The sequence below is a fragment of the Trachurus japonicus genome, chromosome 19 (assembly GCF_045865225.1).
Source record: "Trachurus japonicus isolate A0001 chromosome 19, Traja_1.0".
Taxonomy (NCBI): domain Eukaryota; kingdom Metazoa; phylum Chordata; class Actinopteri; order Carangiformes; family Carangidae; genus Trachurus; species Trachurus japonicus.
Window position 1 is genome coordinate 8,078,631 of NC_140925.1, and position 20,763 is coordinate 8,099,393.

General features: G+C 41.4%; 3 protein-coding genes across 3 annotated transcripts; 2 read left to right on the forward strand and 1 right to left on the reverse strand.

Annotated features, from left to right (window-relative positions):
- Nucleotides 1–1,480: 1,480 nt before the first annotated feature.
- Nucleotides 1,481–3,278, forward strand: ddit4 (DNA-damage-inducible transcript 4). The gene is made up of 3 exons (XM_085761324.1): nt 1,481–1,624; nt 1,856–2,057; nt 2,182–3,278. The coding sequence occupies exons 2-3, from the start codon at nt 1,877–1,879 to the stop codon at nt 2,679–2,681; spliced, it is 681 nt and encodes a 226-aa protein (XP_085617450.1). The 5' UTR covers nt 1,481–1,624; nt 1,856–1,876; the 3' UTR covers nt 2,682–3,278.
- Nucleotides 3,279–3,760: 482 nt separating this feature from the next.
- Nucleotides 3,761–9,141, reverse strand: dnajb12b (DnaJ heat shock protein family (Hsp40) member B12b). The gene is made up of 9 exons (XM_085761502.1): nt 8,817–9,141; nt 6,837–7,014; nt 6,606–6,751; nt 6,331–6,504; nt 6,172–6,242; nt 5,855–5,964; nt 5,111–5,283; nt 4,842–4,983; nt 3,761–4,739 (listed from the first exon to the last, which is right to left on the reverse strand). The coding sequence occupies exons 1-8, from the start codon at nt 8,947–8,949 to the stop codon at nt 4,862–4,864; spliced, it is 1,107 nt and encodes a 368-aa protein (XP_085617628.1). The 5' UTR covers nt 8,950–9,141; the 3' UTR covers nt 3,761–4,739; nt 4,842–4,861.
- Nucleotides 9,142–10,739: 1,598 nt separating this feature from the next.
- scd (stearoyl-CoA desaturase (delta-9-desaturase)) lies at nt 10,740–17,141 on the forward strand. The gene is made up of 6 exons (XM_085760754.1): nt 10,740–10,882; nt 11,168–11,464; nt 12,539–12,669; nt 12,797–13,002; nt 13,889–14,121; nt 15,332–17,141. The coding sequence occupies exons 2-6, from the start codon at nt 11,230–11,232 to the stop codon at nt 15,529–15,531; spliced, it is 1,005 nt and encodes a 334-aa protein (XP_085616880.1). The 5' UTR covers nt 10,740–10,882; nt 11,168–11,229; the 3' UTR covers nt 15,532–17,141.
- Nucleotides 17,142–20,763: the final 3,622 nt, after the last annotated feature.

The window sequence follows — 20,763 nt, forward strand, 5'->3', positions numbered from 1 at the left end:
TTTTAGTCCTAACTAACTGTAATGTGTTCCTTCCTATTACTTTGCTGACAGACATTTAAATCTTTGTGTTGTTGTGTTTTCCGTTGTCCCCATTTGCATACCTATCGCTGAAAATGTACTTCTGAAACTCACTGATGTGATTGTTTCAGCGTTACGTCTGCGGTGTGTACACTGTGTACAGTGAGGAAACGTGCAGATCTTGGGTGTTTTGCTCAGGGAATGAATGTTTTCAGGCAAATGAGGGGTGGGAACGTACAGAATGTACTGGTCTGAGGCCGGCCCTGAACATTACAGGACACACCTCTAGCTGGAGCTTAAATTTCCCTTTATAAGTTCAACAGTTCATCTTATAAATAACACTGTGTTCTAGTTTCTAAGAAAGTATGTTGCAAAGTGAATGGTTTAATTTTAAAAGTTGTTTGCGCATAGTTTGCAAAAGTTTTAGTCCTTTTTTCTTGAGCAGCAGAAGAATGCGACTTGAGTTCACATTCTTTGTATATGAAGGGAGGAATGGGGGAAAAAGGGAGCAAACATTTTGTTCCCCTTTTAACAAAAAACCTGGTGATGATGACTCCCATTCACAACATCCCCCTTCAGAACAAACTGTGCCTACACGTGTTTATGTCTTTCAGTTCCTCCCTGACATAAAGTACAGTCCATCCCACTCACGTGTCGCAACGCAGCATATGTCTGGCAGCTTTCCAAAAACTTTTCTTTGAGCAAACATTGTGTATGTCAGGTACAGTATGGGGCTGCCAGGCAGACAAAGCAGCGGTTTCTGCTGTGCACTACAGGAGCTGTATTTCCTTTCTGAATCTAATTTTCAATGCAGCATTTTTGTGATCACACTGGGGCATATTTTACACTGTTAAAGGCTAGAGAAATAATCTAACAGCATCACATACCTTGCTGATGCATTTCTGCATGTTTTCATTTTTGTATTATTCGAGAATAAATGCCTGTCATGCATCTTTATGGATATAAAAAAAACAAGCATTTGATCAAGTACCCAGCTGCAGCTCACAGTGTATGCATCTCTTTGTGAGAGATGAAAAAATCTGATGTAATGTTTCAGCAAAACAGGTGACGTAATGTGCACTGCAACACTGAGCCAGCTGAGCTCTGCCTGCATGGACTTCTAATCAATGCTGCCAATAACAAAGTGCACACACACGCAGACACACACACACACACCCCACAGATATTTATTTACGCTTATGCGGGATATAAAACAAAGAAATACAATATGATCCGTGCAAGCCCAGGCATGTCTCTGTACATTTCCATAACGCTGGGATCTGCTATTCATCACCCCATCCCCCCCTCTTTCTTCTGCTAGTGTTTGTCCTTCTCCTCTGTTGGCATGTTACCAGGCAGGATACAGGTCAGAATGGCGTGCCTCTCTTTTTGATTGGCTGGCTGGAGAGGCGTAGGCGTGGCCTCGAAGCCCCTTTATATACATTGTTGCAGGACAGATCTCGGAGCTTGGCAGCTGGTTGAGAGGAAGCAGCAGCACAGGAGAGAAAAGAAGTTTAGAGACAGTTGTTTTTGTAGACAATAACAACTTGAAGAACTGTGTTTAACACAGACAACGAACCTCGACAGCTCTGTCTTTTAAAAAGCTGTAAGTATCATGTCATTTTCGCCATTTTTTTTGCTCGCTTTGTCGCTAATTTGTACATTTAAACGGCTGCTAGTCACCTCCAAACAAAGATCTTCCTGCTGCAAACTTGTTGTAACGTTAATACACTCGTAAAGAAGCTAAATGTTATATTATATGCACTATTATCTACTTGTCTTGTATCCTACGCGAGTTTTCAGTGCTCATCTGTTGTTCTTTCTTCCTCGTAAACAGCTGACCACAAACAGGACAAACATGCCTGCTCTCTCTGCATCCACCGAAGTCGGCAGCTCACCCCCTTCCCCGGTGGACGGCAGTCCCAGGAGACTGTCCTGGGGCAAGCTGGTGCAGAGACTGACCGACTTCAGCTCGCCCAACAACAGCAGTATGGACCTGGGGTACAACAATGGCAGCAGGAGTGACCTATCAGACTCAGGTAAGCAGCTGATAACAACCTCAATTTAAGGTGTGAATTTGATCCACCTCTTTGTGCATGGGTTGCAGTGCAGTCCAGTCCACTCCCTAACTTGGTGCCATCTCTCTCTCTCTCTTCTCTGCAGGGTCAGACATCTCCAGTGACCTGTCTCCATCTAATGAAGACCTGTTTTACAATCCAATGGAGGAGACCATCCTGAAGGAGGTGGTGGACCTCATTGCACGCAGCCTAAGAGAAGCCAAAGACTCTGATTGCGCCTTGCGATGTACCAAACTGCTCATCCCGGAGAAGCTCCTGGAGCACATCGGGCAGGAGCTCCTTCACCTGGCAGCTACCGAGCCCTGCGGCCTGAGAGGGGCTCTCATCGACCTCTGTGTGGAGCAGGGGGCCGCCTGCGAGAGCATGGGACAGCTATCTGTGGACCCGTACCTCGTCCCCACCTTCCAGCTGACTCTGGTGCTGAGGCTGGAGTCCAGCGGGCTGTGGCCCAAAATCCAAGGACTGTTCAGCTCGAAATCTCCCTCCACTCCAGTAGTGAGACAAGCTATTAAACTGAGCACTGGTTTCCGTGTGATAAAGAAGAAACTGTATTGTTCTGAGGATCTGCTCATTGAGGAATGTTGATTCATCTCACAGAAGGGCCTTATTACTGTTACTGTACGTGAGATGCCTTCTGAGGCGTAAGGACGGACTTTGTCATGATGTTGCCAATTGTTCCTACTGTAAGGGAGTTGAAGTTTATGGTACCATGCAGCAGTGTGCTGCTACTCATCGACATTCAGATTTTCCTATTACCAATATGTAACCATCATGCTATATCTGATAAATAGGCATTTTTTTTGCAAGTAAATATAAGTGCGTACCTCAGTTTCTATTGAAACCACATGACGGCAGCTAGCTCTATGGTTATAGTCATTGAAAACCATTGTGTTCTTATTCCTTTGACACAAGGCAGTAAACTGAATTGTACTCCAAGTGACGAATTGTGCAGTAAGCTGTTAGGGACCTTATAGTGACTGCGTGGATTCAAGAGCAAAGGCCTACCAGCGCTTGCCTTGTGCAGTATAAATGTAAGCTGTGGCTAATGTTTCAAATGTAACTTGATCCTGTATCCGTGTAGATCTGTCCTGCTTTCGACTTTATTTATTTGATATTCAAATACTCATAACATTGCACTGTTTTTGTACTTTCATGACTGCAAATAAATTATTTTTTTATCAATTCTCTGCTGATGTTTGTATTTCTTGCAGCCCATCCAATCAAAAAAAAAAAACATTGAGATCTTCTCCCATACATAAATAATGGGAAAGTGTGTTCCTTTCTGTTAAATACACAAAACTAAATAGTTGAAGTGAGATATAATGTTGAGTGATGCTGCTGCAGTCATACAGATCAGCTGATAGGAGGAAGTCGAGCCGTGCACAACAATGACAACAGGCCTGCAGGGTTTTAAAAAACCGACAGCAGAGGTGCAACATCTGCCAAGCACAGCTGAGAACATTTGCGGTGAAAGAATGTGACGCTGCAGTTCCTGCCGGGCACATGCTGCACGTCTGCTGAAACGTGAACGTGCGGTGGGCCATGTTTCCAGTTCCTCTTCTTCAGTCGGCCTCGGCAGAGTCTCTGTGCACTAAATGTGCTGACGGAGCTTTTATTTTTCACATTTCTGTGCTCGTCAAGTCAAACAAGTCACATCCCACACGTTTTGAAGCATCCATATTTATTTTCATCATCTGGGAGTAAAAACATGGTGGAAAAAGTGAGCAAGATCTCGTATTGGTTTGATTGGTCTGATAATCCTTTTTTTTTTTTTAATAAATAATAATACAGAGAATAAATAGCCTACTATGAACTCAAAAAGTGTGACAAAGACTGCTTTCTCCAACACATGAGACATCACTTCTCAAAAGAACAACCTGTTAAATCCCCACTCTGTGGGTAGGCACGTCTCTCCATCTCTTGGCATTTATTGTGAAGTTTCATCATGTTACATTATATAATTCTATCCTTTATACAATTAAGGGAGGCAAAGTGTAAAGGAACATTTTGTAATGATCTTTCTCTCACACATACAGACACACACACAGACACAGACACACATACATATACGTATATAGCAGAAGGAGAAGACAAATCTCAGTGTTCATATGTTTGACAAACCTTAGACATGAGTGTGTATTCATCAGAGGTTTCACATTATTCCTGCATAGTTTCAGAATGTGCATTTGAAGTCAAATCAGTAAATCTCCCTCCGACTGATCCGACTGCATAAAATAAAAGAGGAAGCCTTTGCTGTGATATCTACTGAATTGCTACATAGATGACATCCGTATGACAATATCTAACCTCACTATGCTCTGCTTTCATACTGCATTCTCCCAGAAACGTGGCGATCCAGTCTAAAGTGGGGCTTGGACATTGCTGTCGTTTTTTTTTTTCTTCCAAACCCGTATCTTGTCAGGAGGACAAGGTATTTTCAAGTGTTTTTGTCATTTCATATCATTATATTGGCATTATATATTCAATTTTACATACTAAAATTCACGGTTTCAACCAGTCTGTGTGGTCAGTTTGATGCAGATCGGTGCTGGCCTGTTTGTGTTGCTTGAGTCGTTGAGTCGCCTTCAGTCTCCGGATTGTTAAAGCTCATCTATTTACAGCCAGTTATCTTTTGTGTAGAGTCTGGAAACGAGACAAAAAAAACAAGAGGAAAACAATTAGTGATACAAAACATGTAGGTGGCCTTTGCAAAATGTGTGAAGAGCGTGGAAACAAATTACTTGCTTTGAATTATGGAAGCGGCCTCAGCCGTGTAATGAAGCCGTGATCTCGGACAGCTTGGCACAGCTCGGTGTTCGAGCCCTCTGCGCTCTTTGGTACAGATCGGTGTCTCCAAAATAGCGAGCCCTGTACAGCATGCCCTCCTCTGCAGGAAACAGATAAATGAGGGTTCATAAAATCAAAATATGCTTTTAATTGTTTCCCCAAAAGTCAATATCCATGTGGAAAATTAATAAATAATGGAGCACGATTTGTTTTCCTGGCAAACATACTCTGCTGTTTCTCCTTCCAGCAATTGTTGCGGAGGTTTGAAATGTAATCATCCTCCACCGTCCGCTCCAAGTTCTTCAGATTCATTCCAACAAACTCTTTGGAGAAATGCTCCCCCACATAATACGGCACCTTCAGGTTCTCGGTCAGCCTCTTCTGGGTGTAGCCTGCTGAGCTGCATGGCATGAAGATACGACAAAGTGTTGGGAGACATATCACGTGACAGACAGCGACAAAAGGTCGACAGATGTGGCACCGTCTGTCTCTGTTAACATAACTCATGGCTGATAGTGCCTCACATAACAGGCCGGAGGCTACAGAAGTGTATCTGAAACACAGAGGCAGACAACATGGAGCCAGGAGGCCGGAGCTTATTCAGAACTGAATGATGCAGCTTTAAGAAATAGAACGAGAAACTGAGCAGCTAATGCAACAGATCCATCTTAAAATAACTTACGTATAAGTACCATGAAAGTAAATTTAACCTCTAAATTGGTGACATTTTGCACACGCACCTTTGCTTGTGTTCTGGTTTGTGTAAAAAAAAAATTTTTTTTAAAAAGCATGAAAATGTGACAATTAGCAATCACGGAACAAACCTGGGTTGGATTACGCTGAGTTTTATGTAATTTGAAGATAATCTTTTGTCTAAATCCCTTGCAATTTTTTCTGCAAAACAACAAACAGTTGTGTCATTTAATAACATCCTTCTTAGGCAGGCTTTCAGAGCAGGGATCAGCACTCACGGCCTGAAGCTGAGGCTGTAGGGGGGGCTGTTAACCATGATCTGACTGAGAGCGGACACAATAACCAGGATGAGGATGGGCATGACCTGCACGAAGAGAGCAAGACCTCCCTGCGAAAGGAAACACCACAAACACAAGCTTGTTCAGACACATTCACCACATTAAAAAAAAAAACAGGACTTAAAAGACACATGAGTATGGCAGAGTGCATCTAAATTACAGTTGAATCAATGTCTCCCCCTGCTGTTTTTAAAATAACATTACACTATTTGCATATCTGCAGTCTGCAGGGGCTCTAATAATAATACCAGACTCACATCTCGCTGTCGCTCTCTCCTCTCTCGCCTTTGATGCCGCATCCGCCCATTAGCATACACATTAGCATTACCTAGATTAACGCAGCAGATGTAGCAATTGACATGTAGATCATAATCAGCAGAACCAGGTAGGAAAACACAATAAAAGGTGACACTAACTTGACGGGTAACCCCCTCCAAAGAACATATTAAAGAGGTCTTCGGGTGAAATGTCTGGCTCAAAGTTCCCATTGTCTGGACCGTGTCTCGAAGGATTTTTCCTCTCCTCTTCGCACTGATCGTACTGCCTCCTCTTGTTGGCATTGCTCAGAACAGCATATGCATTTCCTATGGCTTTTGGTGAGGAAAATGAAAAGTCAGGATTACGTTTAAGCATCTCAAAGAAGTTCTAAGTGACACCTTTTGAGATTATAATTTTTTTTTCGGTTCATTACCTTTAAATGCCTCTGTAGCACCTGGAGCATGATTCTTGTCTGGATGGAATTTCAAAGCAAGTTTTCTATACGATCTTTTGAGTTCATCCTCCGAGGCGTCTTTCTGGACCCCGAGGGTTTCATAGAAGTCTTTACATTGTTTTATCCTGTGTAGAGAGAAAATGTCGCACTCAATGTTAGGTTTGCATCTAAGCCTTTTTAAAAAATTGCATGAATATCAGCCTAGCTCACCTCTTCACAGATTCCAGCTGATCGGCTGTGAAGGACTTCGAGGTCTCTGAAGGCTTCTGCTCAGGTCTGGTATCTTCACTCGGGGTCTGTCGCTGTCGAGGCCCCGAAGTCCCACTGAACTCTGTGTGGCCGCCTGGTCTGGGTGTAAATCCATTCTTTGCTATCAGGTCCAGCAGCACTAGAACCAACACAAGGCCACTGGTGTGAGCATTAAAAAGATATTCAGGCAGGAAAGGGTCATTTCTCTCTGGTAATGCTCAGATTAACCAGGCAGGTCCAGTGACATATGGACATGGGAGTATTACACGTGAATACTCTGCAGCAGTAGGTAACATGCTGTAGTAAGGACATTTACATCACAATAGACTGCTTATGTGAGCCCTTTTCCAGATGGATTATTACAGAGAGCAGTGACATGTGCATTGTATAACTCAATCTAGGGATTGTGCTCTTCTTGTATGATTCTGTCTCTGCATTCTGCAGCATTTTTTTCCACTAAATGCCTCAACATATAAAATACGTTTGTGAGAATATTTTCAGGGTACATTCAGCTGATTGGCTAGTGAATCCTATAGGATACAGAAAATATTTGAGCTACATTACAGAAACTAAAATTTGGTGTGCTGTTTATTTTTATTATTGGATTATTCAGTCACTAAAAGTTTTACTGTTTCTAGTTGTTTATTTCTGTGAAGCATATTGAATGACCTCTGTGTATAATAATGTGCTGTACAACTGCCTTGTCTCGCCTTGGCTGTATGAATAAAGGTTTCAGTCAGTCATTAATGACGTATAATAATGTGGCAATGACTTAAGGATGTCTATTGTTTGTTTTGAGAGAGAGGTTTTTTCATGCATAACATGGGTAGGTGGCTATTCTACAGACATAACACCGTCCTCAGGGGGAGACAATGTGTCCAAACACAGAGCCACAGAGTCGCACTCCCTACGGAGCCCTGAGCTCAGCACCATGGAAAACAATGAGACAGCCAGCATAAGTCCTTGAGGAACTATGGCAAGTTTTCCAACAACCTACCTGACCGGTGTCATGGCAAACAAAGTCAAGTGGACATTTGGAATCATCCTCGATTTATATTTGGTACTTAAAACTTCATTTTTTTTTTCCTGTAGGGAGTATATTTCTTGCTTTATCTTTATATTTTTGCATTGTGCAGATGATTTGTATTATTGCACATCTTTGGTTGGCTGTGGGGTTATTATAGATGTGTAATAAAACAATTAAACTAGGGCTCACCTCTATCTTCAAAGATTTTTGTGGGATTTTTTCAAATGTATTCAAATGTATTCAAATCAAATGTTATTGAAAATACAAATGGATTATATAGTAGGCTAGGCCTGCATATATGACAATGTGTTCTGCAGGATGATGCAGCTTTATTTATAATAGTATGTTGGGACACATTTAACCTTTAACAAATCATATACCGGTAATTAAGGTTTTGCACTTGGCCATATTGCAGCATTTCAATGATTTATCCTACCCTGCAGTAAACACAGTGATGAGACGTTCAGGGACCTTTCTGTCCCTCTCCCTCTCTCTTGCCCTGTAGTTAACTAAGTGACTTTCTATGTTTAGCTGCAGCCTGGGCCTAATGGGCAAACAGCCGATAACGAGTAGTAGGCCTACTGCCTATCACTGACACGCTTATCTGCTTCACGTTGAGTGGGTGTATTTCTTTATAGATAAAGCAGTACTCGCTACCACAGAAGCAGTTTGATTCATCTCAAGATGACATCATTATTAAACGCAGTTAGCTCAGCTGGTTGTTGTGCATGAGCTTATCACAGGCCCCGGCTGCTGCACGCGCTGCAGAGGCAGAGCTCATCCGGGATGCAGGTGATGCTGCAGGTGATGATGATGATAATGATGCTGCTGCGTAGCTAAATACAGCAGCTGAAGCTCATCCTTTTTTCTTTCTTTTTTTTTTTTTTTACTCCTGCACGGCCATTTTAACTCACCCTTGGCCTTCTCTGTGGGGAAGAGTCTCTGCGCCTTCTCCAGGAACCTCTGCGCCTTCTCCGGCTGGTCGTTGGTCAGCGCCGCAGTTGCGATGTCAATGCAGCGCTCCGCCTCGTCCCTGTTTACCTCCATTGCAGCAGCAGCAGCAGCAGCAGCAGCAGCAGGGCGGCAGCGGCGGCGGCAGCGGCGGCTAACTGGACCAGAAGTAAATAAAGGCGCCTGCTGATGCCGTCATGTGGATGCTGCAAATGGTGTCAGCCGGTGACATAAATGTTATCAGCTGTGAGATCGGCTCCCTGCAGCCTGCCTCTCGTGTGTCTATGGTGTGTGTGTGTATGTGTGGAGATTTTGGGAGAGAGAATGTGGACTGGAGAGATGACAGCCTCGATCGGCTCCCTCCCTGTGCTGCATCGTTTCTCCACTAGATGGAGACAAAGCGTCTGTTTTTAAATGTAGGTCATGGAGGTGGAAAGCTGTGTGGATTTTTTTTTTTTTAACCGTCATACATGTTGTTGCTGCTCCATCTGTAGACTAGTAGCCCCCTCCTCAGCTCAACATCACCTCAGCTCACTGATGGATGGTGAGACTAGTGGGTCCCTGGATACAGATATGAGAGCTACAACAAGGCCCTATAGGACCCACAGACTGAAACACACAATGACTGTCCTATGACTGGTTGTTCTTGTGTCTTTTCATGTCACTTCATTATTGTGTGGTGCATGTTGAGTTGCATTTTTTTTCTTTTGAAGTAGCACCTATATGTAGACTTCCCTTTCCTTTCATTGACTTCCTGAAAATAAATGTGACAACTCATCTTAAATAGAGGGTGACTTTTTTGACTTCTTGAATCTGCAAACAAACCAGTAGGCTACTCCGCCTATAACTCAGTTAAAAGTTTTGTCTTACTTTGTTTTATGGCAAGAAACACTGCAAATTCTTTAAGTTGCAGACTGAAATTTGCAATGAGAAGCATCCTTATTCAACATGGGGTGATAATTATTCTCTTGTAATTGGTATTCAATTTTACTGTGTCTAGGCTATTGCATGCATGCAAATAGAGTATGCCAGAGTTTTTTGAGAATTTTATTCATTTTTGAAGTAAAAAGATGTTAATGCAGGGTCCCTTTTTGTTTCATGAGGGTTAGGTTCCTGTTAAGTCTGTGGTAAACACCCTTCCTCACATATCACAGCTTGTCGATGCTTATCGTTACCAGTGAAGAGTCGCTTTTAACCCACATTTTCACCCACTCCTCTTTCAAGAACACTTCAAGCTCTGACATATTTTTAGCCCATGTTTCACACGTTGCATGTTTCACATCTAAAGCTATCACAGTGCCCGCCCAAGATCTAACACTCAGATTTTAACTGATGTTCAAAAGTTACTCATTTACCTTCTGGTTTTTAGTTTCATGAAACAGAAAGTAACACATTTGAAGAGAGACTGTTTGCTGCAGGAGTATTTGTTAATCTCACTTAAAAATTAAAAAAAAATAAATGTGGGATTATTTATTGTATGTTTTAGTCTTGAGTATTTCTTCCTGTTTGGTGGACGTGGATGACGTGACAGAGCATCCTTGTAACATCCCCTGTGCTGTTTGTGGACGGGTGTGGGGGTGTGGGTCCTAATTAGAAACTAACTTATTTCAAAATTAAATTCAACATTTTCCCCCACCCACTCATGTTAGTGTGTATACACTTTTAATTAATCCACGCGTGAATGGAAATATGAGTGCGGTTAATTCAATACATGTCTAGACAGCAGCAGCTGCTCTCCTGGGGAGGTAAATATACATCTGGCAGGAGAATGAATAAAAGGTGAACAGCAGATAAACAGGCAGCCAATCAGAACCCGAGCTCCAGGCGCGAGCTGGACGCTGATTGGTCCGTCGCACCTCCAGCTCCAGCTCCCATTGATGCGATCGCTGCGGAGGGAGCTGCTGTGCTGACTGTCACTCTTCTTCCATTTCTGGGTTACTGTAGTTTGGGTTAAACACAGCGGCTTCGTCTGTTTTTTTTTTACACAGCAGCCGGACATTGCTTCTCTAGCTCCTCTACCTTGTGCTTGGTGAGTTGTTTATCCGCCATTTTTTTTGTTTTATGTGTTATATCTCTACAGGTGTAACATCATAGTGTTATGCAACACGGCTAGAAGTCAGCAGCATCATCGTTACATTACCATCCAGCGTCAAGCAAGCGGGCTAGCTGGGTAGCACGGGAACATTTTACGTATTCGGACGTTGTGTCTGTCTGTCTGTGTGTTTGTTTCATCATCACTTCCTCCGTTAGCTTCTACGTGTCACCCACACCGAGGTTTATCTCTCTCTCTGTCTCACGTTTTTTGCCGCCTCAGAGCATCGCATCGCATCGCCTCGCATCGTCTCCCCCCAAAAAAATCCCCGCAAGGCAGCCACGATGACGGAGGCGGAGGCGTTGGAGAAGAAGCAGCACAAGTCCAGCAACGGGAATCATGTTCCTCCAGAGGCCAACAGAGAAGACACGTTTGATCACTCGTACAAAGAGAAAGAGGGCCCCAAACCTCCCAGGACCATCGTATGGAAAAATGTCTACTTGATGACTCTGTTACATATAGGTGCCCTGTACGGCGTCTTCCTCCTCCCCTCAGCATCTCCTTTGACCTTGCTTTGGTGTAAGTAAAAAGAAAATCTCTACCTGTTCACTGCATTTTTTTTTTTTACAAAGGTTGGGTGGTTTATTTTTCATTTTTTATAATTATCTTTTCAAAGAAATGTATATATTTTTTCACCCCCCCTCTCTCTAAATCACAGCTGTTATGTCAGCAGCAGCAGCAGCAGCCCGGCCCACTTTCTCACCACTGCTGGTGCATGCTTGCATAAAAAAAAAAAAAAGTGGTTCAGTGGTGGTGGCTCATGATCCCCTCCAGTATGTAGGGTGGATGTAGAATAGATGAAGCATGCAGTATGTGATCACAGACTTATCGTGCATGCATGTCAGCAAAAAAAAATCCAGTTTCCCTGATGATCATTAAGTAACAAATCAAATAGCCCTAAGAGGATTTATTAAACAATCAATAGAGACTTAGTCAATCACCATTGGAGTTATTTATAAATCATTTACTAACAGCTACCTTATCTTCCAGTGTTATCTTCTATTTCATATGTGGGCAAGCAGAATATTTTCCGATTGATTTGACATTTGAGGACCTCAGCTGAGTCCTAAGTTACATTTTTACAGTGCAACTGCTTGATCGTCAATCATTAAAATCCTATGCAAATTGCTGGATGTTTTCGTTTTCCAATCTTACCATACAGTCATCATCACATGATCTCATTGCATTCACTCATCATCCGATTGTGATGTAATTACACTTCCCAGTGAGTGTTCCTGTAATATACCACTGTTTTGCTTTGCAGTTGTTTAATTTCCTGTCAAACAAGTCAGCTAGTTCAGACAAGCTCATTGGAATATCGTGCAGGAAAAATCAAAGTGGATTCATTGAATTGGGCTGTTGAGTGAGTTTTGGAGTAGTTTTAACTGAAAACTGAATTTACAGACAGACTGAATCACTGTGTCACCTGTTGCAGGAGTGCCCCCCCCCCCAGCTCCGACTCTGACAATACAAATGTTCATAAATGTTTGATACAAATACATTGCAATGTTTCCAGTCTGATAAAGTGTTTATGACAGGAATAGATGAGTAGTATGTGGTCAAACTAATTTGTTGATGCATCTCTCCCCACAGCCGTACTTTGTTTTTTGATAAGTGCTTTAGGAGTGACTGCAGGAGCTCATCGCCTGTGGAGTCACAGATCCTACAAGGCGTCCTTACCTTTAAGGATCTTTCTTGGCTTTGCTAACTCCATGGCATTTCAGGTGCCTGAAAAAAACAAACACAAAGCACACACTTAACGTCGTGATAATAGCAGTTTTCATCACGGTGTAAATACCACGTTTGGCTCGACAGCGCGTGTGTAATCTCTGTCTTCGCTCTCACCCACAGAATGATATCTTCGAATGGGCTCGAGACCACAGGGTCCACCACAAATACTCCGAGACGGACGCGGACCCTCACAACGCCGTCCGAGGCTTCTTCTTCGCTCACATTGGCTGGCTGCTGGTGCGCAAACACCCCGACGTCATTGAGAAAGGACGCAAGCTGGAGCTCAATGACCTGATGGCCGATAAAGTTGTAATGTTTCAAAGGAAGTAAGTACCGGTAGCTCCAGTCAATGATTGATTTTTACATTTCACCCAAGGGCTAAATATTAGTCTGGATGTGGTTAGATAGATTATTACAAAAATGTGCACCTCACTCCTTTGTCAGATAGTGTTGAAAGCAAACACCAAGCAAACCACCAATTTATCAAACAGAAAAAGTATAGAAAGACAAAATAAACTCCAGCTACTAAGCACACTGTAAAAACTCAAAATCTTTCTAAGAATATTTGTCTTATTTCTTGTCAAAATGTCTCAATTTTAGTCAAAACTAATCTCTTTCCACTTAAAATAAGACTCATCACCTAGAAATTAACTTGTTTTTAGATAATTTTCACTTGTTTCAAACTAATTTTCAATTGAAATACAGTAAGTAGAAAAATCTGCCAGTGAAAGCAGGTTTTTATTGTGCTTGTAATAACAAAGAAAAACTTGCCCCGCTATCAGATTTTTCTACTTATTTCAAGTGAAAATATGCTTGAAAAAAGTAAAAAGTGTCTAAAAAACAAGCTACTTTTTATGTGATGAGTCTTATTTTTAGTATAATGAGATTTGTTTTTGACTAGAAATTACATTTTAACTAGAAATAAGACAAATATTCTTGGTAAGATTTTGGGTTTTTGCAGTGCAGATGCAGAGTTAAGTTTGCATTGCAGGTTGTATGAGTCATTCTGGTTTAACAAGGTGCTCTTCACTTATATGTCATTCATGCATGTAAAGATCGATTGTTGTCAATGAAAACTGTGTCATGTGTAGGAAAGTTAAGGAGCGAGGAGTCCCGTTTGTGACAAGCAGTGGATTTGTGTTGTAATGAGTTGCTGAGTAAACACTAAGTCGAATTCCTTCTGCTCTCTCCACCCACTCCTCCCACCAACAGGTATTACAAGCCGTCGGTGCTGCTCATGTGCTTCTTCGTCCCCATGTTCGTGCCTTGGTACCTGTGGGGGGAGACTCTGTGGGTGGCGTACTTCATCCCGGCTCTGCTGAGGTACACCCTGGTGCTGAATGCCACCTGGCTGGTCAACAGCGCCGCCCACATGTGGGGGAACAGGCCCTATGACAAGAGCATCAACCCGAGGGAGAACAAGTTTGTCACGTTCAGCGCTATAGGTACGAAAAACACGTGAACAAAAAAAAAAAACCATTAAAGAAAAGATCTGGGAGAAAAAACGAACAAGATTAACATAAGAAGATCAGACAGACACATGATCATCTCTCTCACTTTACGGAGCTGTCAGCTTGTCTGAGTGCATTTGTGTGTGTGCGTAGGAGGTTGCCATGGGATTTTTTTTTTAACCTGTTCACAAAAAATTCAATTTCAGTTAAAATGTACTTCTCAAACTCCGTTAAATTTTGTGGAGTACTTAAATCCTGTGTGGAAATGTTAAGTCATAGTGCAAAGATTAATTGTGCAAAAATAACATGAAGTTGCTACTTTGCTGTAGCGCCATCTAGAAAGGGAACCCCAATGCATTATGTGGAATTATGTTGATTCGTGAACTTGTCTCCATTATTGATCTTTACAGTGGATAAAGAGTTAGTGATGTGGATCAGTGTGGAACATCATGAAACAAATGAAGAGGCTCATAGAAAATTTTAATAAAGCAAATGTTTTTAAGATTCTGTCTCAAAAAGCTAATTTGCAGAAGAGTTGTGTTAACTTATTCACGCATTTCATTGTTCATTTATTCTATTTGACTAGAATATATATATATAGAATATATTAATGACTATGACTCTTCTGTCACCACAAACTACGGAAATCTCATGGAATCAGTGGCTCCAAACTGTTAAGGATAGTGAAACTGAAACTGAAATTAGACTTTCATTTATCAACATCATCCGACGGAATGAATTCAAATTAATCAACGAAACTGATTGATCAGTCAGCTCTATGTGTGGGAGAAAGTGTCTTTGGGCCTTGGGGGTGTCACATGATCCTGCAGATCAACCTTCATGGGCTTGTAAACCTGCTGTCAGTCTCTGTAGTGGTTTACAAAATCTTCACGCTTGTGCCAAGAATGTGTCACAATTTAGGTGCCACCTGAACAATAAAGTGAACTTTTCATTAAATATAACTGACGTTGGTTCAGTAGGTTGCCAGATAAATAGCTAAATACTAAAACAACTCGTTCTCTTTGGATTTAATCTGCACAAGATGAAAAGAATCACTACTTTTACAGTCGTGGAAGTAGCTAGATTTATTCATGTGACATGTCCTTAGTCTAAATGTCGTGTAAATATTTTCCATCTCTGCGGATTTTGAATCAATTCTTGTTTTTAATACAAACTGTTCCTTTATGTATCTCGTGTTTTACAGGTGAGGGATATCACAACTACCACCACACGTTCCCCTTTGACTATGCTACCAGCGAGTTTGGCTGCAAGTTGAACCTTACCACTTGTTTCATCGACTTCATGTGTTTCTTGGGCCTGGCCAAGGACCGCAAGAGAGTGTCCCACGAGGCGGTCACGGCCCGAATACAGCGCACTGGAGACGGAAGCCACCGGAGTGGCTAAGATTGTTGAGTTGTGGTCGCAGCTTCAAGGCGAAACGACCGAAAAGAAGAAGCTTCACAGTCTTTGACAGCTATACATTTCTCATCCTGTGTGGATGAAAGTCAGCTTCATGAGGGCCTTGACCACATTTTGCTTGTTTTTGTGGTTTTTGTAGCTGTAACTAAACAAATTGTTTAAGATGGATTTAAAAAAAAAAAAAAAAAAAAAACATTTTTGCTAAGCTCTTGGCCTCGGTTTCTATTGTTCAGTCAGGCCAAGGCCTCGCAAAGATGTTTTAGATTTGAAGTAGATGCATTTTTAAAAAAAGTCAACTTCATTCTCCGCTGTTTTTTGCCACTTTGGTGTGCATTTCTTCATGCAAGATCAGTCATGTAGCCGATCATTTTTCTGTAAGTATAACTCAATTATTAATCAAAATAGACAAGAAGTGGAGCACTGAAATATGCCGTGACAATGTTGTAACTGATAAGGTATGATGCTGATTGGAGACTGTTGCCTTTTATTGCAGTTTACAGAAAGTTTTTACAGTTCTGATATGAATTTGGTTTTGGAGCGCTCTGAGATCTGTTAAAAAAAAACAAAGAAAAGAAAAGAAAAGAAAAAAGGGAAGAGTTTGAATCACATTTGTTTTGTTAAAAAAAAAAAAAAAAAGTAAAAGTTGCTGGCTTTAATGAAATATGGCACATGATAGTAGAACGAGGGAACCCAGACCATCTTCTTGTACCTTGACAACCAGTCACTCCAAAACCTGTACAGAAACCAAGTCATGCATTGTTTCTGTGTACGGTATAACTTGGTTGAAAAACAAGGACTAATACTGTATTTAGTCTGTGTTATAAATTGGATGGAGCTTTTTTCAAGACAATATAAGGGACATATTTATCATTAAATTAAGACTGCCATTTGATATAACAGCTAAATGTTTCTTTACCTTAGAACCATGCGATGTTAAATTTAGTTTTTTTGTGTTTCTGATGAATATCACAGTGCCAACGGTGTGCCAATCGTCGCCATGTTTATAATCATCTCTGTGGTCCACTAGAGCACACTTAAGTCGATATTGCTTCTTCACTTAACATCGTCATGGAAGTTTTTAAATATTGTGGCATCAGTGGCTTTTGCTTCCTCTTGAGATTTTTATCCAACATGTCCCTCTTTTTGTCCTGAAACGTCCGCAGCAGCAGCAGCGACCCCATTGGTCGGACGTAGCAGCAGCAGCAGCAGCAGCAGCAGTCGGTCATGTGACAGTTCTGGTGTTACAAAACAACATGCCACCCATGCATGATGATATACTGTAGTAGGTGTTGTAGTGAGGTGTATTTTCTTTGTCGGTGACTCTAATGGCAGAACCGCGTCTATTTTTGTAACGTACTGTGGAGCTGCATTGCTTTTGGATCATCAGAACTGTTGCCGTGGTGATTTCTGAGCTGGGGTCTGGTTTTCCCTTTTTGATGTCCTACAAAAGCTGATTGTTGTTGCAAAAAATTTCAGGTGCAGCAATGTTTATGTTCATCTTCAATTCTGGTGTGCGGAATGCTTACTTGACCTTATTTATGTATTTATTTCTCTTTTTTTTTCTTATTGACCAAAAAAAAAAAAAGAAACAAAAAGCCGGATTGCTCTAACCTGAACAAGTTTCTGCATTCCAAGATTTGGCCGTGTGACCATCTGGTAAAATATATCAAATTGGAGCACCTGTTTATGTTTTCCCAAGAGTCAGGAATCAACCTAATGCCTTATGACTTGCATCCATTCCTGATCTTCTTCATGTCCTGTCAGTTAAGATTAAAAAAAAAAGGCTCAAGCACCACAAAACAAATCTGACCGTGGTCCATGTTTACAGGCTGAAGCACCAGGTCAAACACTGTTTTTATTTTTCAAACACATGAGAATTTAATTTAGGCAAATGGAATCGCGTGACAACATGGAGATAGTATAAAAAAAATATATATAGTATATATACAAAAGCATAGAGGTTCATTTTCATAGATTCTGCAGACTGAACGCCTGGTGCAGACGTGTAATCACCCAAATTTAACTTAAAAACAATGGCCCTGATGGATATGCCAACTAGAGTTTAAACCCATCACAGCATCTGAGAAGAAAAACTTCCAAACAAAGGTGCTGTCATGAGGAATGTTAGAGTACGATCAGAGCACCAAACCACCGATTCGACAATTAGGCTATAATAAATAACACAACAAGCCATGCAAACGCTTCCCCGCTGTCCAGAGCGTAGAAATCCGACATTTCCCTAAACAACAACGAGGATCAAAAGGTTGTCAGTCAGAATGATTATGTCAAATCTCAACTGTGTTCTATTCTGAAATAAAATTCACAATATTTTCAATACACTGGTAAATTCAATTAACAGTTGTCGCTCTTCTTTTTTTTTTAATTCATTGTGTCTTCACTTTCTCTGATAAATATCTACCGATGTTATAATGGTTCTGGGGAAATGGCTCAAAGAGCTCAACACTTCAGCCCTGGATTTTTAGTTTATGTTTGAATAGTAATCTGGTACAAAGTTAAGGAAATTGCTGTTTGGCAATTTTAACTTTTAACATCAGCTGTAGAGGCTCAGTTTTAAACAGCCAATCCAGTTATAATATTCCAATGGTAAAATATATTCTGCACAATGGATACATACTTAAGAGCTATTTTATTACTATTTTATTAGTATGTAGTAAATAGAGAGAGACTTACTGGAAAATGCCAAACACAATTTCCACAAATAAGACTAGAGTTACAGGAAATAATGATGGGAATAGTACAGCAGGAAGACATTTTTACAGGATGGTACTTGGCTAAAGTAAATGACCCGAATACATCCACCACCACTGTTTCCTGTGTGGGGATGTGGACATGACAGTCTTGAGCACTTATCTGGAGAAAATCCCTCTGGGGGGATTGTCTGGGGATTTTCTGTTCCCAGTTGAACATTTTGCCTTGTGTGGTAAAGACCCTGGACACGTCCAGTTTGCTGCTGTCAAAAATGTCCAAGTCAAATATATCCCTTCTGTTTAAAACTGCTGTTATTAGCTCTTGCCTGCAGATGAGTGAAGCTCTCTCCGACGGTTTACACAGGGCACAGAGGAATGTCAGACCAGCGTGCTGACCACAAGCCAGTTTATATTACGCCTGAGTCTCAGGTCGAGGAGTACACGCCGGTATGTGGAGCAGGTTATGATGGCTGTGAAAGTTCCCTTGTTTCAGGAACAGGTTTTAGACATTATTCAAACAAACTTCTCTTGTGAGATCTCCGGCTATTTCACAACACTAGTGTCAATAGAACATCTTTCTTTGGCCTGTGTTGTCGGGCACCGGAGGCAAAATGAACTGTGCAACACTGCAGAATGCATTTTTCACCATTGGCTTACATTTTATTCACAAATGATTCAACTAAAATATTGTAATCAGCAAAGAAATGAATTGTTAGTTGCAGCCAGAGGAACCACTCAGATGCTTTTGGTAGATTTTTTTTTTAGAAAAAGGAAGTGCAGTGTTGTAGCTATAGGCTAAATCAGGTTAGCAAACTTCATACTATATTTTACTTTTTTATTAATACAATAACAGTAACCTTTAGCGTGCCTATGTTCCCTCAGCCCTATGTTCCCTCAGCCCTATGTTCCCTCTGGACTCTCTCTACCTATCTGGACTCTACCTATCTGGCCTGTCTAGCCTCTACCTGGTCTTTTTTACTAAACTTAACCAACTCCTTTCTTCATTGCCTAAACCCAACCAATGGTGGGACCAAAGGGCTGAGGGAACATAGGGCCTAATTTTCAGTGACAACAAAAGTTAGAAATGAGGGAACATAGGGCTGAGGGAACATAGGGCTGTGGGAACGAATGACCCCCATTAGATAGGGAAAGCACTGGCTAACTACATTCTAGAAACAGGCTATTTCAGAAGCACACTCCACCAAACCTACGCTTGTACCCTATATTATGTATTATTGGAAAGTGTATTTGTAAAATAATATTATGGTGGAGTGGGTAATGCCAATGACTTTGGATTAGGAGACTGGGGTTCAAATCCCAGTCAAAGCTATAGTATCTTGTGACCATGAACACTGACATTAATGAGCTGTCAACTTGTTTTTGTGCATTGGTGTACTGTACCGTGTGTGTACATGCATTCTAGTGTGTCAATGTATATGTTGGACATTGACAGTAAAGTGATTTGATGTCAGGGTGACAAACCATAAACATCCTAATCTTATCTGTGTAACAGCCTGCCCTTCAGAGGTTGCGTTTGAGTGTTTGTGTTTCACATAGATGTATGTATGTAAATGTATGGAGTCCTAATTATCAGTGAAATAGTTGATAGACTGCAGATTTATCAGAGGAGAGTCCCTAATTAATGAATTGGTCTCAGCTGTAACTCTGGCCTGAGGCTCAGAGGGTTGCCACAGCAATTTGAGGAGTTGCCACGACGATAGACGGACCCCTGGCAGAGGCAGACCAAAAACTCAAGAGAGAAAGAGGGTGATTTTCTGCCTCAGCGCCGCATGCTCTCACATTTGTGCTTATATGGCGTTGTGTCAAAACGGTGGGTCCGCCCTGTGGCACTAATAGTAATATCTATTTTCAATCACATTTTTCCTCATTGTGCGGATCCAATGTGCTGAAAGCCACTGGTCTGTTTTATGTTGTTAAGATGATCATACATTTTCATGTAAAAAGAAAATTAAAGTAGCTATAGCAGTCAGAGAATAAGATAATCTTCCATCAAAGTAAAATGTCAAGTTCTAAGTGTCAGTCCTGTTTAATCATCCTTTCATTGAGTCATTTCTATTGTTTGAGTGCAGCCTCATCTTTCCTGCCAGCAGAATCACCTGACCTCCTCCTCCTCTTCCTCCTCCTCCTCCTCCTCCTCTCTCACCTGTCCCACATTCCCTCGTTAGCGCCTTTCCTTCCTGTCTGCCAGATTTCTCTTTGCACCAACACTTGTCGTCTCTTCTTTACGTTTCCATCTGTCTCACTCTGTAACAAGAGCAAGTTGTCTGTTAAAATGTGTGATTAACAGGTATATTAGCATCAAAACATACATCAAATACAAAAATAAAGGTATAGGGGAGACCGGGAATGGTTGTAACACTTTTTTTTGTCTCAGCACCTATAACTTGAAGAGTGTTCATGGTAGGGCTCTCAAATTTTGACACAGCATCCCCTCATTTGTCCACTACAAATAGCAGAGCCTTGAACTTCTCAAACAGAATTCACTATT